At 35.5% G+C, this 19,373-nt stretch overlaps 1 protein-coding gene and 1 long non-coding RNA gene across 2 annotated transcripts in view; one reads left to right on the forward strand and one right to left on the reverse strand.

Annotated features, from left to right (window-relative positions):
* Arhgap15 (Rho GTPase activating protein 15) overlaps positions 1 to 19,373 on the forward strand; it is a 585,234-nt gene that overhangs the window by 281,494 nt on the left and 284,367 nt on the right. The window contains exons 7-8 of the mRNA XM_034495451.2: positions 6,623 to 6,721; positions 7,825 to 7,948. Of these exons, the coding sequence (XP_034351342.1) occupies positions 6,623 to 6,721; positions 7,825 to 7,948 (223 nt within the window). The remainder of the gene's footprint in view (positions 1 to 6,622; positions 6,722 to 7,824; positions 7,949 to 19,373) is intronic.
* Positions 1 to 19,373, reverse strand: part of LOC143441297 (uncharacterized) — a 319,239-nt gene that overhangs the window by 229,743 nt on the left and 70,123 nt on the right. The gene's annotated exons all lie outside the window — the stretch shown is intronic.

Below are 19,373 nucleotides of genomic sequence, written 5' to 3' on the forward strand. Positions count from 1 at the left end.
TAGCAAGGGACATGGATATGAGTGTGCACTATAGGGCCAACTTCATTATGCAGAACAAACCTCGGATGAAAGAATTCATGGACCAAATTATTTAAGTGTCAAAAGTACAGCTCAATTTCAATTAAAAAGCATTGTTTCTTGAAAGGCTGCCCTTAAACCTTGTATTTCAGAATGCTCCTGAGATCCGTCGAGAGTGTAGATCAACATTTGTTTACTTTTCATTAAATAAGAAATTGCTTACATGGGCAGGTTATGTTGTTATGATGACACCACTGAGGTTTCCAATAAACGTGTATGCAAATCAATCACCCCAATGCATTGAAAACATATTCAATAAACATCTGGAAACTAATGAATGCACATTTGTTGATAGAGGGGGAAACTGTGGAAATGAAGGGTGCAGTGGTAGCCAGGCTTAGTTAGAAGGTGCAGAGGTAGGAACAGTTCACAGCGTCAGAAGAAACAGGGCAATTATAACATGGAGTTCAACATCTTTTAGATATGTAGAACATTTTCCGTCCCTTAAAACAAATATTCCCTAAGAAGGTATAAAGCATTTTTCTGACTTGCAAAGTTTTTGCAGTCTATCATTTAAATTACTTAAATAAAGGGAGCTTTACTGCTCCCCAAAGTGAGAATATAACACCCTCCATGCATTTAAGCTTGATCTTCTTGACAGACCAGGAACGAGTTTGTGTGTGCCAATTAAAACAAAAGTGGGTCCCTAGTGACTTGTTCCTCACACAACTTCTGAAGACTGCTGTCATTGTTTGCAAGGGTAACCCTGAATAAGACTGCTCTCCAAAGCAAACAAAGTTTTTAACCTTTCCTGACAGATGGGGGTTACAAATGCATTTTAATAAGAGAGTTACCAAAGCAACATTTATTTTTATGTAATCAGCATATATTTACTTAACATCTAGCAACACTGGGAGCACAAGATAGATACTTTCTCACAAAAATCACAAAATACTTTAATAAGGAACGTTCTGGAAAGACCCATTAAAGATTATTCACTTCTGGCTGATGTTTTATTCTTAGTTAATGTTAACTTTGCTCTGAAAAGTTTTAAAAAATACTATTGGGAGTTACTCAAGGAGACTGAATTTGAGACAGATATACACTTGATAAGCGAATCCCTTCAGTGGTTATAAATGCCTTAGAGACCGAGGAACTCAACTAAAAGTATAACCACAACAACCTGCATTTAATCATCAATAACAGAGTATGACGCAAGATGAAAACAATGTTAATCTGAATTGCTATTCTTTATAAGCTTTGATTGCTTCAATTTTAGGTCTTGCTATCTCATTAGGACATAGTCAAAATATACATCTATATTTTATTCACTGAGGATTAAATAAAGATATGGCCAAAATGAATATCACAAAATAATTCATGTTCACTTCAAATACATGTAGTATATTTTGACATAACTTTTTATTTCTACTTAATTTGATTCAAGTGAAATGATACCATGAGGTCCAAAGTATCTCCAAATGTAATAGTAATCACATTTTCTTCCTCTTACTTGTTTCTAGAAATGCTATAGCCATATCATTTAATATGCCTTGAGGCTCCTTGGTCATTTGGCATATCTTATATACATTTTCTATGCATAATTTTAGCATACTTAAGATGGAATAACTTCTTAGGTTCTTTGTCAAATGCTAATTCTAAGCACAATGTGAATGACACGCATTCAATTGCAGTAATTTTTTAGTTGTTTTTATGGTTTGAAATTTCTGAATGCCTCAAATTGGCCTTAAACATATTTTTTTTCATAGCAAAGGAATAGTTGTTTGCAGAAAGAAGAGCAAAAAAAAAAAAGATAAATAGCAGGATATGGATGTTGTTAATGTTTTTAACACTTGTTCTTCAGCATAGCAGTGAGCAAGTGAACTTGTTTGTCTAGGATCATTCTTCTAACTTTTATAACTGAAGTGAAATCATCATGAGCCTTTTCTGTAGACACATGTAGTTCTCCATTGGAACTAACTGTGTGTTTTTAACTATTGAGCTAGAAATCAAGGTCTTCGTAATCTCTTAATTTTATCAATTGAAGTGGTGCCAATTTGATAGAATGGCATCAACATTTTCCTAATTTACAAAAGTTACTTTATGGTATAGATAACTGGAGATGTTTACTAAGTTCTTTGAGATCATTAAAAATGGTTTTACTTTGCATGACAAGCATAGTGTTGATATCCTTAATACCCTGAAGTTCAAACACAATCATTTAAAATAACCTATCAAGGCCAACAGTTAACACATAATTCCAAGATGCAAGTGTAGCCTCAGTAGTCATTCCCTTTTTGTCACGAGCATGCTCTGCGCCTCTCACATTGAGGCCTAGAATAAGTCATTTTCTATAGTTATTTATTTTTTCTATATATTAGATCCATGTAGCCAAACATTTCCTGTTAAGGGTGACGATCATATATTGCTAACTTCAAGTGCTCTCCCCTGTACTTAATTGATAATTCTTTAGTCCTTGTTTATAATTAGATTTATAATCAAATATAAACATACCATAGATGTGAAATTATCAATAGCATTTATTCTACAACTGAAAAGGTGGTACTTGAGAGAAAGGGGAGCAAAGTGACACTCCTGGATCTTTACTAACTGCCCCATGCATGTTTGTATGTTCAACTGGTTGTCGATAATATTTATAATTAATAAATTTTTAAATATATGTTTCTGGTACGTCAATGCACCCATTGATAAGTATCATATATATTTAGCTACTATTGACAAAAGACAGGTAATGACTAAATTCAAATGTGTCCAATGTTTAATCTCTGTTGCCCAGAGCAATTCCAATTTTATTCTTTGTTATTTATAATTTTCCCATTCTGCACAATAAATGTGTATTTGATAATCAGAAAGAGTGATGATTTTGAAAGAGCTCATTTCTATACTAATAAATAAAACCACAGAAATTTTTATTACTATAAATATCATCATATATAGTATCTTTTCATCCAGATTAGGGCCTACTACCTCCTTATTGCTGACAGTGATACTTGAAAGCATCAGAATGAACATCAGCTAAAGGGACAAATACAACCTCTTAAAAACAAACCCTTACTTCTGAGGGTGTTGTCAGTTAACAATAGTCAATTCTCTTTAAAAAAAAAAATGTTCCACTGCATCTCTTATATGTGGAGTATGAAGTTTACAAAAACAGCCTCTGTCTTTGGAGGGACTACAAAGGCACAGACCAAATGTGCCAAGCCCATGGGAAACTATTGTCAAATGGCTTTCAGGAAAGCCCCAGGAATGTGCCTGCTCTGCGTACTCATCAGTGGACTGCTTATATAATTTTTTGACATAAATCCGTTGCAAAATGGAATTGAGATGGATCTACTCTTCGTGTAAAGCTGCCTGAGACTTTCAAGGGGCAGTGGTGGCATCCTTCAGACACTATTGCTGTGTTCTCCTTCCTTGTTTACAGTTTTAACAAACAAATACTATTTGCACACACACATACACACTCCCGAATATACACAGTGCCTGGTAGAGATTCGGGATTTCATTAGATATAAGATGAAGGTGGGATTCTACATAGAATGAAGGCCAGCAGCTTTTACAAAAAAACTATGTTTTTTTTTCTCTAGGTTTTGTCTTCATTGCTTTAAGCTTGCATCTACCAAATAGCACACGAAGTAGGGGCTCATAGCATGGGTTACCAGAAGACCCTGTCTGCCCCTTATTGTGCATCAGGGTAGACTGGCATCGTGTGCTATTCAATCAAAAGATTTAGTAAAAGTTAACATGTTTACTGATGTTCTCCGCCACCACCACCACCGCCCATGTTGAAAATCCAGTTGCTCAGTAAGCAAATATGACTCACAATCCACTTATCAGAAATCCTGAAGAGGCACGAATACAAAAGAAAAGTAGCTTGAAAGGCTGAATTAAATGCACTTTACTGAGCAGGGATTCGAAAAGTACTTTTCCGCGTGAGTCTGGAATGGAGCAGAACAAAGTCAATTACTGGCTGTAATTAAGAAGTGGATGCATTTAAACTGTAGAGAGCAGTAGCAGTCTTCTCCACACGGCTGCCTAGGAACTCCAAAGATTACTGGGAAGGCAGAGAGGAAGATATGAGCAGGACGGACGCCTCTGCTAGGGAGATTCAGAAGAGCTGCATGTACAGGTCCTCTTATTCGAGCTTCCCAGAGTGAATTTATAAAGCACTGTTTATGGATGATTAATGCAGTCATATATTTAGACAAAGAAACTTTTTAAATACCGTGAGCAGAAAAAGGCCCATTCTGAACTGTGCATCTAGCATCAAAACAGTCAAGTCAGTGGAGAAAACTATTTACCACAGTTTAAATTTACTGGGGCAAAAACTGAACTATGCTGGCTCTTTTGTAAACCTTCAGAATACAGTAAATCTAATTACATTTTTCTTTTCCTTTCAAATGGTGTTCCCTTTATAATTTTAATAGTGTTTTATTTATACTGGTATAAAGTATTATATTTTGCTGTACTTTGTGCTTTGGAAAGTCATTTCTCTATGTATAATAACAAATTATAATATGTATGAAATATTCATAATCAAAACATTTAAATTTAGAATTAAGGTAAAAGTTGAGGATACTACTGGATTTCTTGTGCTAGTTACAAATGACCTTATGTTTTTAGGTTTTAACTTCTCAGGCAGTACTTTAGAAAGTAAATATTTGAGATTTTACATAAGTAAGGAGCATTGCAATGGCATTTAGATAATTAGAAAAATATTATCCTGGCTTCTTTTTTCACGGACAAGTGGCTATTTTTAGCAATCCCAAACTTTACATCCCATTTTAGTTCAAACCAAGGAGGGAAAAAGTGTAACTAGCTCCAGTAATCTGTCAGATTTTAGGGTGGGTAATTAATTCTAATACTCTTTATCTTTTCCCTTCTTAAAATGTGTCTCTCTTTATTGAAGAAGGAACCAAAATGGACAGTGGACTTAGTGTCCCTTAAGAATGTATACTTGGCATCTCTCTAAAGGCTTCTAAAAATAAATAAGAAATACATATATGTAAATACATGTATGTAAACAAATATTTCTTTAAAAATCCCAAGATCAACATCAGAAATTTCTGGAACAAAATGTCAGTCTCTGTGAGTTCAAATAGCATTGATAGTAGATCTAAAGAATACAGGCCATTCACTATGTTAAACATTTGTAACATCTTAAAACATATTCATCTTATATATACTTTGGGTTACAATAAATGGTAACTGAGTCAATATAACTGTCAAAATTATACTGATAAATAATAATATTTATTGTATTGCTCATTATTTGTCATTGTGACTGATTCAAGAGTGTCAAAATCTTTAGACAAAATAGCCAACACATGAACATGTACTTGTATTAAATATTCAATTTAATATACTTGCCTATGTTAATTGAAATTATAATCTATTTATACCTTTAAAACATTCCAAGATATTGTTTTGAAATGTTCCCATAAAAGCTACCAAACCTGCAGAGCAAGCCATTTGGGGTTAGCACTGTCACATTACTGACAGAATGATAAAGCCAGCCTGAAGTGTGATTTGTGATGTTCCAAACCTGACCCATATTTCACCATTCACCTATAAGCCTGGGTGACAGGATCCTGATTCTGCTTCTTGAAACATTAGTCCTCCAAAGTTTTGCAGTCTAGCTTGTTGAGTGACAGTTGTTGAGAAATGTCTGTCCTCTTGTTGAAAAAAAAAAAAAATGTCAATGATACAAAGGGAAAACCGTAGTTCAGATTGATAGCCTCATACAAAAAGCATATCTACACTCATCCTAATCAAATTTTTCCCTAAGGAGCCCTTCATGTGTGAAATCAAGAGCATTGTTTGCTGTGTTTCTTTCTATATGGTCATATCCTCTCTCCTTTCTAAAAGGAAAGATCCACGGTGATGAAAATGGTTAGCTATACTAAGCATTGCCAACCACTTAACAGCACTGGGAGGCTGGAAATTGATGTTGATTTGATACTTTCTAGTGAAGGTTCAAATATGCAAATGACATTTATTCTAATACACTCCCTTTGTGAGGAAATTGGTCCTTTATGACTTTTCTATGGAGCTTTACTCTAGGAAGGCAGAACCAGCCAAATGTTATTCATCCGAATGACCTTTTGCAAAAGTATGCATTAGTCTCTTTGGTAAAAATCTGTTTTGGAGTCCTCCATAAAAAGAAATCAAATATAGAGATACTATTAGATTTGAAAAAGACAAACAGGAAAGAGCCAACAGCATGCACAGAGTGAATTCCGACACACCCAAGTGCATTTTCTGTTGGCTTTTAACTTATGTGTGCATTGTCTGCACCCTTCAACTTCCTGACTTCATTCTCCTGAAGTTAGAGTAGCTCATCGTTAACCCTGTTCTAAGTTAATCTTTCTATTATTAAAAGAATCATGTATTTAATATGGCATGAAAAAAAAAACAGTTTGTAGAGAGGAGTTCAAAATGACAGTAGTCCCCTTAGTTCCCAGAAAGACAATTACTGGAATACAAGGAAATATGTCCATGTGATAAACTTGTTCTTGAAAGTGATATTATTAATGTAAGAAATACATCTAACATTGTCTTCTTACCTGTCAATTTTCCTTCTCAGATCACAACAGTATCAGGAAATGAGTTCCTTCTACAGTCAGATATTGACTTCCTCATATTGGATTGGTTCCAAGCTATCAAAAATGCAATTGACAGATTGGTATGTATTTGTTTGGGCTGCTACGTTTATTAATTAAAATGTAGTCATTTAAAATCTTACTGTTCAGTCATTCACACGTGTAAATGGATCCTATGGCTGAGAGACACTAGCTATTTTAAGCTTAAGAGAAAACATGAGGAACTTTTCTTCCTGACAAGATTTGTGAGGAAGACGTCATTTCATCTTCTCTTTCAAAAGAGCAGTGTTCTTATTCTAGAATAGCGCATGACGTCTTTTTTCTGGACGTTGTAGAAAGCACTCAGGTGCTTGAAAACTACATTTTCTGTTCGTTGTAGTATATAATATATGTTATTCTGGAAATTAAATATTTTTGTATTTATGACCATAGTTACTGTTATAATACCACAAGTAAAAATCATTTATACTTAATTTTATTCTTTTCCAGCTAAGCTAGAATGTACTTCTCACAAAAATTAGATACCTAGAACTTTAGGAAAATAGCATTAAGTGTACATTCAGAATATGTGTTTTAAAGGCTCAAATTATTTAAAACCTTTTTATTGACTTAATTTTTTCACTTATATACATATATAATGAAAAAATATTCTTGAGAGCTTTTCTTATGCTCTAAAATAATGTATTTAAAATTGTTCTTTTATATCTTTTAAAGATCAAACTGTACAAATTAAAATTTTCTTTCCATACTATCAACAGAATCCTCAGTATATGGACAACAAACACATAGATTATTACCTTTAAATATAGAATATAAGGCCAGAAAAACTTTATTTAAACATCTGTCTATTTACTCAATGCATAGTTTGGGGAAAATGTATATTTCTTTTATTTCTTTTCCTTGTCTGTTTTCTCAGTACTAGTAATGTTGCCTATGTGTGGGCCCTGCTGAATTCCTGAGAGGATTAACTGAGTTTATATATGTGAAGTTCTTTGAATAATTCATAGCACTTAGTAAGCACTATTTGGATGCATGAATCAGTATAAACATTGTGCTTAGCATAGAGGCCATCTCACAAAAAAAAAAAAATTAACTTACTCAAAAGTTCAGTTAAATTTAGCATCAAGATACGCAGAATTGGCGTATTCTTTCTTCCTAGTAAAAGGTACTCTTTTATTATTTCTAGCCAAAGAATCCAAGTTGCAGGTCCCTGGAGTTGTTCAATTTGCAGAGATCCTCAAGTTCTGAACTGCCGAGTCACTGCCACATCGATAGAAAAGAACAGAAACCAGAACACAGGAAGTCCTTCAGTGAGTGTTTTCTTTGACTTGCTCCTTTTACCTCTGTCTAAATGCAGAGCTTATGAAATATAAATGTATTAAAATGAGATTTAAGCCAAAGCCAGGCTACTTTGGAAGATTCGTAGCCGTTTCCTATCTAGGGATTCATGCGCTGGAGGGCAGTCTGGGCATTCTGCTCACATCATTGTTGGTAATGTCTTTTGAGAAAATAATTGTTCCAAGGTCATGGTCTCTGCTTACAGCAAACCTCTGAATCTCTGAGTAATAGCCACCGAGTTCAGATTGGTGATTGATTTTGAGAGTGGGAAATGTCAAGCATCTGGCAGGCTGACCATTTGATTTTCATACATTAAGGACAACAGTGACCACCACAGTTGGCCAAACTAAGCCAAGAGCATTTGCACCCGTCCACACTTCCAGAACACCAGAGAAATTTAGAAATATATGTTCCAGAGTCGACAGAAAATGAGATAGCTGAATGAGGTGGTTATCAAAGTTACAATAAGTTCTACTTCCAAAACAGTTGATTAGGAGTAACAATAACTTATAACACTCATATTATGGCCTTCAAAATATATAATTCTTTAGCCAGCCTGCTTCTTTCTCAACAAACGGAGATTATTAAAATATGTCACATGTAGTCCACACAGTAAAACTGAGCACCAGACTTCTGAAAGGACATGTAGATATATTCCATATCAGCCAATTCTGTCTTAAAAATTATAGCATCTTTCTTGAGCTTTCCACTTATCTATTTTTAGCCATTTTTTCCTAAATGGGAATATAGTTGTATCCTAGCTTTTGAAACATAAGAACCAATCAGTAAGTTAAACAAACACCAATACATGTGGTATAAACAAAAATCTACAATAAATGAATATATTTGTTTAAAGCATATATGGGCCATCAGAAAAGATGTGGATGTGTGGTTGTGTATGCATGGTAACATATCTTTCAAAAGTGAACGATTAGGACCCACAGTTCTAGAGGCTACAGGAGATGTTGAATTGAGATCCTTTTGAAAAGAAGGAACTGTTAAGAGGTCGATGCCATAGTTTCTCCAACTACCAGAGGCTGATTCAACAAGTCACCTGCTTAACTCTGCTTGCTGCTTAAGGCTGTAATTGCCTATGGCCACAAAGTACACTGGGTGTTGGTGAAGACTAATCTGCACTGTTTTTAATTATTTTACTTGGAGTTAACTTAATTTCAATAATATTTTCTTTTAATTCTTGGGTTTTCACCTTTCATTACACCTGGGATAAGGTATAAGGTAACATATTAAACATAGCATTGCAGAGTTAGGATTCAGTTGTGAGTATAGGCTTAATGTTAATTATGTAAATATTTTGTACTAAACACACAAGAGTTTGTGATGTAGAGATTAGAGGGTCTGAAATCTGAAATTTAATTGCAGCTGTGGAAGAGAACTTGACATGCTTTTAAACCCTGAAGCAGTGGGGGTGGGGTGGGGGAATTGCAAAAGCATGTGTGAGAAACTGAGGCTGAGAGATGCTGCACTGAACAGTAATTACACTAAAAGTGTTACAGTGTTTCTTAGAATATATTCTATGAAGAGAAGACTCAATCTTTCTTGGTAGTTAATTATCCCACATTGAACAAGAGCATTATTTACTAAGAGAGTAAAGTCATTTTTATCTAAAGAAATCAAACGAGACAGGTATAATACATTCAAGTCAAAATCTCTTTAATTGCACAATGACTTTTAAGTTAAAACAGCACTAGCCTAAGACAGCATTTTGCAGGTACTGTTCCCTAGGTGCTGTTCCAAGTACTTGTACTGACTGGTAGTCTCATCAATCCAAAGAGATTGCTACCACTTTCAACCCTAGAGTTTTAAACGTGGAAGCCAAGGCATCTAAATTGTGTAAGACATTTAAGAGACACATGTCAAAGTCAAGCAATGTGCTTTTACATCCTGTTCTTGTAATGATTCTCTGCAGCTTAAGTGAACAAATAAAGGTTAATCTGCTACAAACTTGGACCTGGGTGGACATCTGCTAAAAAGCGAAAATAAAATCTCTACACATCAGTGAACTTGAACCAAGACCCCAACATTTTCAGATAGATTTTACTATTAAAGTAAAGGGGCTGTTTAGTATTTAATGCTAATCCTAATCCCTCAAAACTATTTTTCTATATCTTCGTGATTATCTATAGTTGTAAGACTTCTTTCAAGTCAGGGCACAGTTAGTCACTCTTTATGCCAAGTTACATCCAATCGCATGCTTGTATTAATTTCACTTGGAAGCCACAGTGAGGGTCCTATCCCCACAATATTAAATTAGACCATGGGTCTGAAATAGTTACTAGCATATTTATATTTGATTTTTTAAAAACTTTTTTTAAAAGTAGGAACTGCTATGTATGAAACCCTTCCGAACTAGGCCTTAGATTAGAACACTCAAAGATTAAGTTTCTTAAATCATATATTAAGTTTTAAGTCACTGTCTGGGGATTAAGTAATTATGTGGAGTCAGATGCACAGTAACTTCTTTCTTATTAGTAGTCTAAGCACAAACTGTATTGTCTGTTTGCTGCCTTTGGCTTCCTGTGCCCTTGATGTTCCCACGAGTTTTGTCGCCAAGATTGTAAGCAGATAAAGCCAGAATTACTTTTTTAAAAAGGCATGTGAACATCATTAGCAGCTAACAGGTGGTCATGTCTTTGTCCATTTTTTTCCCGTTTAACATGGGAAAAATATGTTTTCCCAATGAGTGAACTCAGAAAGTTGTGTTAAAATACCCTTTCCTTTAAAAAATATGATTTCAACCTGCCAAGGCTATCAAGTACTAATCGGATATTTTAAGATATCAGTTGAGTCTAACAGACAAGAAGCCAGAAAATTCAAGGCAAGGGCCAAATCACTGTGAGAAATTCAGGACAGCAGCCTGGGATGAGAGTAGAAGATCAGGTCTCCAGGGATGGCTGCTATGGAAAGGGAAGAGTCAATCAAACACAGTGCTCACAGATTTCTCCAAGGAAAGCGAAAGTATCTCCCACTGATGGAAGAGAGGAAAGGTCCAAATATAATCATGGCATCAGATTACTTTGGAGAGCTTTTTTAACTTCTTCCAAGTGTTCCTTTCCAGATCTATAAAAATGGGTCCGATCACATCCTTCTAGGATCATGTGAAAATTTGAAATTAGAGATGTAAATACTTAGTTCACAGCAGGCACTCAATAAATAGGAGCTCTTTTATTATCCTCGATGTCTCCAAGCAGATGGCACCAAGAAGGGTATGAGCCAAGGGTGGTGTCTGATGGAAGGCTGGAGCAGGGCACACAGACTCTACATCCTCCTCCCTAAGGGTACAGGAAATACAGGAGAGCAGCCAGAATTGGAGATGGGAGTCATAGCTGCAAAAGTCTAAATGTGAGCAGCTGGTCCTTCCCCTGGCACCTCACCAGGTGAAAATGGCAGCCAGGGCATTCTTGGGAGCAGCATATCAGGACCCAGTAAAAGGGAGCCAGGAGATGCCCTTGATTACCTAATGCCCAGAAGAGCACATCATTAAGAAGTCCTGGTTAATGGAAAGCCTCAGCATCCAGCAAGCCCTTCAAACAAAGCTCTGGTTTGTTCCATTATTCACAGCCATCTGATATGAATACTGTTTCTTAACAAATACCACTAAAATGTACATAAAATTATCGAATTCACTTGCTTTTGCTTTCAAATAAAGACAGAAAGACAGACCAACCAATGGAAAATCCAGTCCTCGTGCTGTAGTCTCTCTCATGGCTAGAAAGTTGCTAAACCACAAACTCTACAAGTCTGAAGGATAAATTTCATATAAAACACTTTCAACCTTATAAATATACACATTCAAAAATAGCATACGTTTTAAAAGTCACATGGTAAGAGAACTAAAAGATAATGCATTTCCCCGTAGATATTTTAATAGGTTACAAAAAATATGTTTCAGCAAAATTTTGAAATTGTTTTAATGTGGTTCTCTCAATTTCAAATAGTTAATGATGATTCATACACTGTAATGAGGTTATAAGAATGAAGATAAGAATAGAGGTTTGAAGGGGAACCTAGTACAATGCTGAAAGCTGAAAATCTGTAAACCTTTAGTGTACTGTGCAGTAATCATTATCCTGCCAAGTTCAAGTTCAAACAAGTTTGAGAGATAAGGAGTGATATTTTGCTATAATCTAAATAATTGTAGTTCTCACCAGCAACAGCTAAAAAAAAAAAAAAAAAAAAAAAAAAAAAAAAAAAAAAAAAATGACCTCATAGTAAACTGCTTGCTTAGATCCTAACGCATTTTCCTAAGGAAGTCACATACAAGGCACAAATCACATTGGATCTTCCACAGCCATTCATAGTGTTCTTTTTAAGCAACAGTTTATTCTGACTTTGCCATACTTCTGGCCCTGAGAACTGGGACTTCCCAGGAATGTTTCTCTCTCATGCCTACCACTCCACCAAAGCAATGAGGATCTCAGAATGGTTCTGACTAGAAATCTTAAGCCCTGAACAACCCCAAAGTGTCAGGAAAGTGATGCAGTACCTCTAAAGCAGAATGACCTGTATGGAACAGCCAAAACAAAGGCTGGGAAGGAAGGTGAGTCTCCCGCAAGGCAAGAAATGGGATACAGTGTATCTTAGTTAAGGTTTCCTTTGCTTGGAGAAGATTCCATGACCAAAGCAACTCTTACAAAGAACAGTTAATTGGGACTGGCTTACAGTTCCAGAGTTTTAGTTAGTTATCACCATGTTGCTTGTGGCAGTGCGCAGGCAGACATGTTACTAGAGAAGGAGCTGAAAGTTCGACATCTTGATCAGAAGGCAACTCAATGAGACCAAGTATCACACTGCACAGAGCTTGGTCATCTAAGACATCAAAGCCTCCTTTCACAATGACACCTCCTCCAACAAGGCCACACCTCTTAATAGTGCCATTCACTAAGGCCAAGCATTCAAGCACATGAGTCTCTGGCAGGCTATTCTTATCAAACCACCACATTCCTGGTAGAGTAAGTCTGGTATTGTCCCAACAATGAACTTACTTGACCTAGGTGCTATATTTACAATCAATTACGATACTATCTTTTTCATCTTTTTTTTTGCTTGTACTTTAATGTTTTCTATTAAACACCGACACAAAGTTAGAGATAAGGTACTTCTACCATCAATAAAAGAATATTCACACTTTTAAACCACAACATGAAAACTTTGAAAGAAAGCCCTATTTTCCTTTATGATTTATATTAAGACCTTTAAAATAAAATTTTAATAGCTCATTGTTTTCTTACTTATGCCCCCAAACCAATATTTTTTATCCTTATGACCTTTATGGATAGGTAGATATTCAAGAAAATATTATGTTTCTTATTAATTGAAAACTAAAAAGTCATACTAATTTCTCTGATAAACATGCAATTAGCAATTGCTGAAACACACACCAATAAGCCTATCCCAAAGATTCATAATATATATATCATAAAGATTTCTTATCATGAATTTCACATGAAACAGTGTAACCCTGCCAATATTTGAAAATAATAAGATGAATAAGCCATCTGCCAAAAAAATAGAAAACAATCCTAAACTCGCAGAAATCTAGTTAAGAAGACAAATAAATCTAGTTAAGAAGACAAAAAATATTTTACTGATAAAAGAAAACATTATTTGCATAGATTACTATGGGTTATCAAGTCATTGGAAGATTGAAAGAACAAACCTCTGTAGTTAAGTACTTTGGTTTTTCACCTTAGACCCCACCCCAAAAAAGAAAGTATGTCATTTCTGGTATCCATTTTATTCAATACCACCTGAGGAAACAAACATCTAAACAATCAATAATTTCAGTTATTTAAAAACTATTTGTTCATTATTCCTTTTTCACAGGCTAAGGAAGTTGTTTGTTGGAAAATAATTTAGATGATTCAAAAATGGACTTCATGGTAGTTAGCAGAAAGTCTCAACTTTTGTGGAACCCATAGACTGTAATTTCTTCAAAACATTTCGTTCCCTCTGAATCATTAGATTCAAGAACTTAGTTATAAGCTAAGCAAAGCAAGTTCTGATTAATCTCTTCTTTCCTATCTAAGGGGCTGATCTTACCCTCTGCCCTTTGGTCACCCAGGGCCATGCATCTGGAAACATGAGCTATTCTCAAGTCTATGTAACCCCGACAAGTGCACCATTGCTAGATCACCCATCTTCCTCCTGACCCTGGCAGTAACACTGTGACCATATTTCTCCTGAGATGAACTCCAGTTAATCAATTTCTGATTTCATTAGGTCAAGTGGCAATTTTCTTTCAATAATAGGCCAAGTCCAGAGGGATTCTTACTCTACTGTCTGGCAATATTTCCTAAAAATTAGTGCACTTGTTGTGATTATAAACAAAAGAATGTCATCCTCTTTGAATGCCTCTAAAAGTTTTATCCTTCCTACTCTATGACTGAGAATTGGCACATGTTAACAGTTTCTTATGAAGTTAAGCCTGGGATAGTCACTCATTATTGTCAACTAAATTTAAAGTGGCCTTTCTAAGCATGGTATTTGAAGCTTTCTTACATTCTCAGCTTTCTGTGTCGAAAAAAACACTGTTTTGAATGCAAATGATAACTTACTCTTCCTTGAGGACTCAAGATTCATGTGGTCCACCCACTCACTTTGTTTCTAGACCACAGAAACTTGTACTTTGATTTTTTTTTAAGCCTAAAAGAGTGAACCTTTCTTTTTAGTCATTTTGTTGGGTGTCCAAATGGGTTCCTCCATATGCTTAGAAAAGTATTATTTGTAAGCAAAAAAATATTTATTGGTTCTTTTGACTTTGTTTATTTGTTTGTTGTTTTTTACAAAATATTCTTGTTATTCATAGTATACCCCACATCCTTTAAGGAAAAGCCGGTACTGCTTTCACCCAACCATATAGTGATAATCTGAAAATAACAAACATACTACTCAAAATTTATTTTAAAAATTGTGATCTATAACATTAAACACCTGTATTTTCCTAGAGAAATGGTTCGTGGACGATTTGAGTGCTTAACTGATAAGGAAAGGCAACATTCCTATTTTTTTTAACTCTCTTACTGAAAATATATGTATTCTATTTGTAAACAAAATAAGTTGACTTAAAACCCTAGACAAAATGTGAGATGCTGTGACTATCAGGAAATACAAACTAAGATTTTGCTGTAGGTACTAATCTTGACAGCACACACTTACAATCCTAACACTTAGGAGATGCGTGCTAGAGGATCTGAAAGCCAAGGTCACTCTCTGTTACATATTATGTTCAAGGTCAGCTTTAGAAAAGAAACAAAAAAAATCTTGCTATCAGACATAGCACCTTCCCAAAGACTTCTTCTTCCCCTATACCTATTTTCTGTATCACTTTGCAAACATTTCCACACTAGTCAAATAGAAAGACACAATTCCTTGAGCCTCTGTAAACAGTTCTTCATTACCACTCTCCTCTTCTCAATGCTCTACTCAACCCAGTCAGTGACCCTCAATTTGTTTTCCAGAGAAATGAGCTAATGCCTCTGATCCTCAGCTCAGGACACTGACATCACCTTAAGTCTACCTTTCCCTCCCCTTACTGAGATAACATCCTTTACAACTCAGCTCAGGGCACATCTCTCAATATACTATCTTAATATCCTATTTGTTTTAAAGAATTGCAATGGTTCCTACCTGTTCCTGAGTCTTTTTTATGTGCACTGATTTCAAACTGTTAACATTGTATTTGAGTAAATAAAATTTTAAAAAGGTATTTTCCAATGAAGGAAAGGTAATGATTTTGGTAAATTTGAAAACTGAAAAGATAGTGTTCTGTAAAGTCCATTTATTTATAGAAATTCAACTTAAAATAGGAGTTATAGAAATTCTGGCCCTCATCACTTTCTTTAAAAGCTAGATAGAGTTACATAAGAAATCAGTGAAGTATCAGAAGTTTTGAGTACTTTTGTTTTGTTTTGTTTTGTTTTGTATTGTTGTTTTATTGATGAGAAAGGGATTTATTTGGCTTACATTTCTGGGTCATAGTCCATCATTGAAGAAAGTCAGGACAGAGACTCAAGTAAGAACTTGTAATAGAAACTATAGAGTAACACTGATTGCTGGTTCACTCTTCAGCTCATGGTTAGCTAGCTTTTTTGTACATGTGAAGATTACTTGCCCAGGAAATGGAGCACACAGTGGGATGGAAACCCTTCATCAATTAACAATAAATGCAGCAACACACTTGCTTATGGATCAGTCTGATCTGGGTAGCATTTCAATTAAGGCTCCCTTCCCAAATGACTCTGGGGTGTGTCAGATTGCCAATTACAGCTAACTGGGACAGCTGCTGATACATTGGCTTTTTTACGTTATGTACTTGAGGATCATTCGGAACCCAAAATGTGCAACTATGTGATTTAGATACATTTCTTAAATGTACTAAAAGCGAATTGCTACTTAAATGCAATAGATAGTTTGATGTAATTATTAACTAACACAAAGGAAAATTTGGACATGATGGAAATTTTTTTTACATTACATGTAGCGTTTAATCAATGTAAAATCAAGATATTTGTAAAGTTTATATTACTATATAAATACTTGATACAATGACTTCTCTGAGTAAATTTTGAGTAAAGTATTCATAATTTTCTCGACTATAAATCCATCAGTTTCTATATTTAGAGCTAAGAACAAAATATACTTATTTCCACACTTGTATTAGCTCTTTGATAATTCATACAGTGTATTTTGATCAGATACACTTCTATATACTCTTAAATTTATGGTTTTCATTAGAAGGTAACTAACCCACCAAGGGCTTCACTTTTAAAGAAAACTTACTCCCCCTCTCCCACTGGCTCTCAGGTGCCAAAGGCTTCTTAGGAAGGCTAGGACTTTGCGTCTTCTTCCCCACTCCATGCCTGACTTTGGTCTAACACACTTGAGCTTAGGTAGGTCTTGGGCATGTTGTTACTACTGCTGTGACTTCCTATGTACAGCTGCCCTATAGAAAATGCTATTTCCTTGTAATCATTTATCAACTCTGGCTCTTACACTCTCTCTTCCTCCACAATCATCACTGTGCCTTCAGAGGAGGTTGTTTGAGGTTGAATATTCCACAGTGTCTCTCTCTTTTTTAATTAGTTAAGCTAATTTTTCTTTTTTTATTAAAAAAAAATTGGCTGCTTTATTTATTTACATTTCAAATGTTATTCCTTTTCTCAGTTTCTCCTCCAAAAACTCCATATCCAACCCTCCTCCCCACTGCTTCTATGAGGGTGCTCCCTGACCCAGCCACCCACTCCTGCCTCAGTGCCCTAGCATTCTCCTACACTGGGTCATCAAGCCTTCACAGGACCAAGGGGCTCCCCTCCCAATGATGCCAGATAAGGCCATCCTCTGCTACATATGCAGTTGGAGCCATGGGTCCCTCCATGTGTACTCTTTAGTTGGTGGTTTATCTGTACCTTGACTACTTGTGAGTCCCTGTGTTAACTGCTATATACTGCACAAAGATTCTTCTATGGTGAAGATTGGCAGGTATACACATCTATGGGTACTAATTATAAATCATTAAGACACTAGTGTCATGTCCATTTAATAAGGTAATAGCTGTAAGTTTTCTGAAGGGACTCCTAACACAGGTTCTTAGCCTTGATAACATTGTCAGATATGGATTTCAAGTTACAGAGAGGACCCTAACTCTAACAAGAACTTAATTGCTTACTCTCACGATATTCATGCCACTATTACACATACATGGTTATTTTTGCAAGCCCAACCATTGCTGTAGAATTGTTAACAGCTGGTTAACACTAATGATTTTGTTTCTCCTCTGGTAGCATGCATAGTATCTTTTAGTACTATGAAGTCTGATCCAGTGGGCCTGAAATTTCCAGGTCAGTAGCAACTTGGTTTCATATATGTGATGTCTTCAGCAATAGGGTCTTAGTGTCAAGTTCTAAAGAATAACCAAGAGCATGAACAGTAGCCTATTTTAGGAGTCTATGAAACCTCCTTGTCAACAACGCCAAAAGAGGGAACGTATTCATAGCACTGGGATATGTGTTTGTTTTCCTGTAGTGTCTAGTATAAGCACAGTAGCCCTATTATAGAGAATTCCCATTTAAATTATTTTTAATAAATGTTCACTTTAGGAAGCAGCTACAATAGTATGTTTCCATGTGATTTTTTTTGAAAGGTCATAATGTTAGTTATCACTCTACATATTTTGCCCTAGAATAAATGTAGAATAAGCAAATTCATAATCTGTCAAGGATTTAATTTTAGCACATTTTCATTATTCGGTTAGCTTAGAATATATTATATGCTTTATTTACTCTTTTCTTAAGGGGATTTGGTGTGCCATAGGGAACAATGTCATTCAAATACATGAGCATTTATTGTCTTATAGAGAGTAAAGCGAAAGTCTGTAAAGGTCTTATTTTTGAAAAGTCAATTCTGTTGATGAGCTGACAAACATGCCTAGCTAGCCCCCATGTGCCTTGTATCCAAGCTACCATTCTTCCTAAGTGAGGTAATCCGAGATGACCAAGGTATTGGTCATTTACTTAAATCTTGCTACTAGATCACCACTAGAGAGTGAGTGCCTAAGGGAACCATGCCATGACCTTGGGAAGCTTACCTCTTCCCATCCTAGTTTAGAAAGCAGTCTGAAACACGGGACATCCATGTTCACATCAAAGTGAATAAGGAAATAAGCAAGTAACTGAGTAACTGAGGGGGAGGCCCCAAAGAAAGCACCATTTATGTACACACAGCAAAGCTTTGGGTCCTTCTATAAGTAGTTTCTGGAAAAAAAAATGGTTTATATTCAGAAAACAAACATTGGAAAATCATCTTCTCTATAAAAAGTAGCAAGTTGAAGAAAGTTGTCAGAAAAAGGAAGTCAAAGGGCCCTCAAAATTAATGATAATATGAAACTGGGAGCCTTTTAAATGTAGAAGAATTATGGCAAAACACTATGAGTGCATATTAGAATAGGACTCTCAACCAGAGAACAGGGGGTTTAGAAATTGATGAACTTACAGAGTACAAACTTTGGGAACATAACTAGAACTCAGGCTGGCAAGGAAATATGAACTATTTGGCCAAGGGCTTGCACTGTGGACTTCCTACTGAAAGAAACAGGAGCTTAACAACGTGCTACGATGTAGGCAGAACATGTTAACATTGCTTAAGGTAATCGTATCTACAGATAGTAGAAAACAATGAAAGAAAGATCAGAGGTAAGAACATACTCCAGCAGACCGAGTGACAGATGCTGCAGGCCCAAGCTAGCACTGCAAACAGAGACAGACTCCAAAGATTTCTGAAGTGGCAGCTTTTCCTGAAACATTGGAAGGATTCTTGACAGTTCCAAAAATTCCATTTCTTCTGTGTCTTCAAAAATATAAGATGAACAGTTCAGCAGAGTTT

Source organism: Arvicanthis niloticus, chromosome 2 (genome assembly GCF_011762505.2).
Source record: "Arvicanthis niloticus isolate mArvNil1 chromosome 2, mArvNil1.pat.X, whole genome shotgun sequence".
Taxonomy (NCBI): domain Eukaryota; kingdom Metazoa; phylum Chordata; class Mammalia; order Rodentia; family Muridae; genus Arvicanthis; species Arvicanthis niloticus.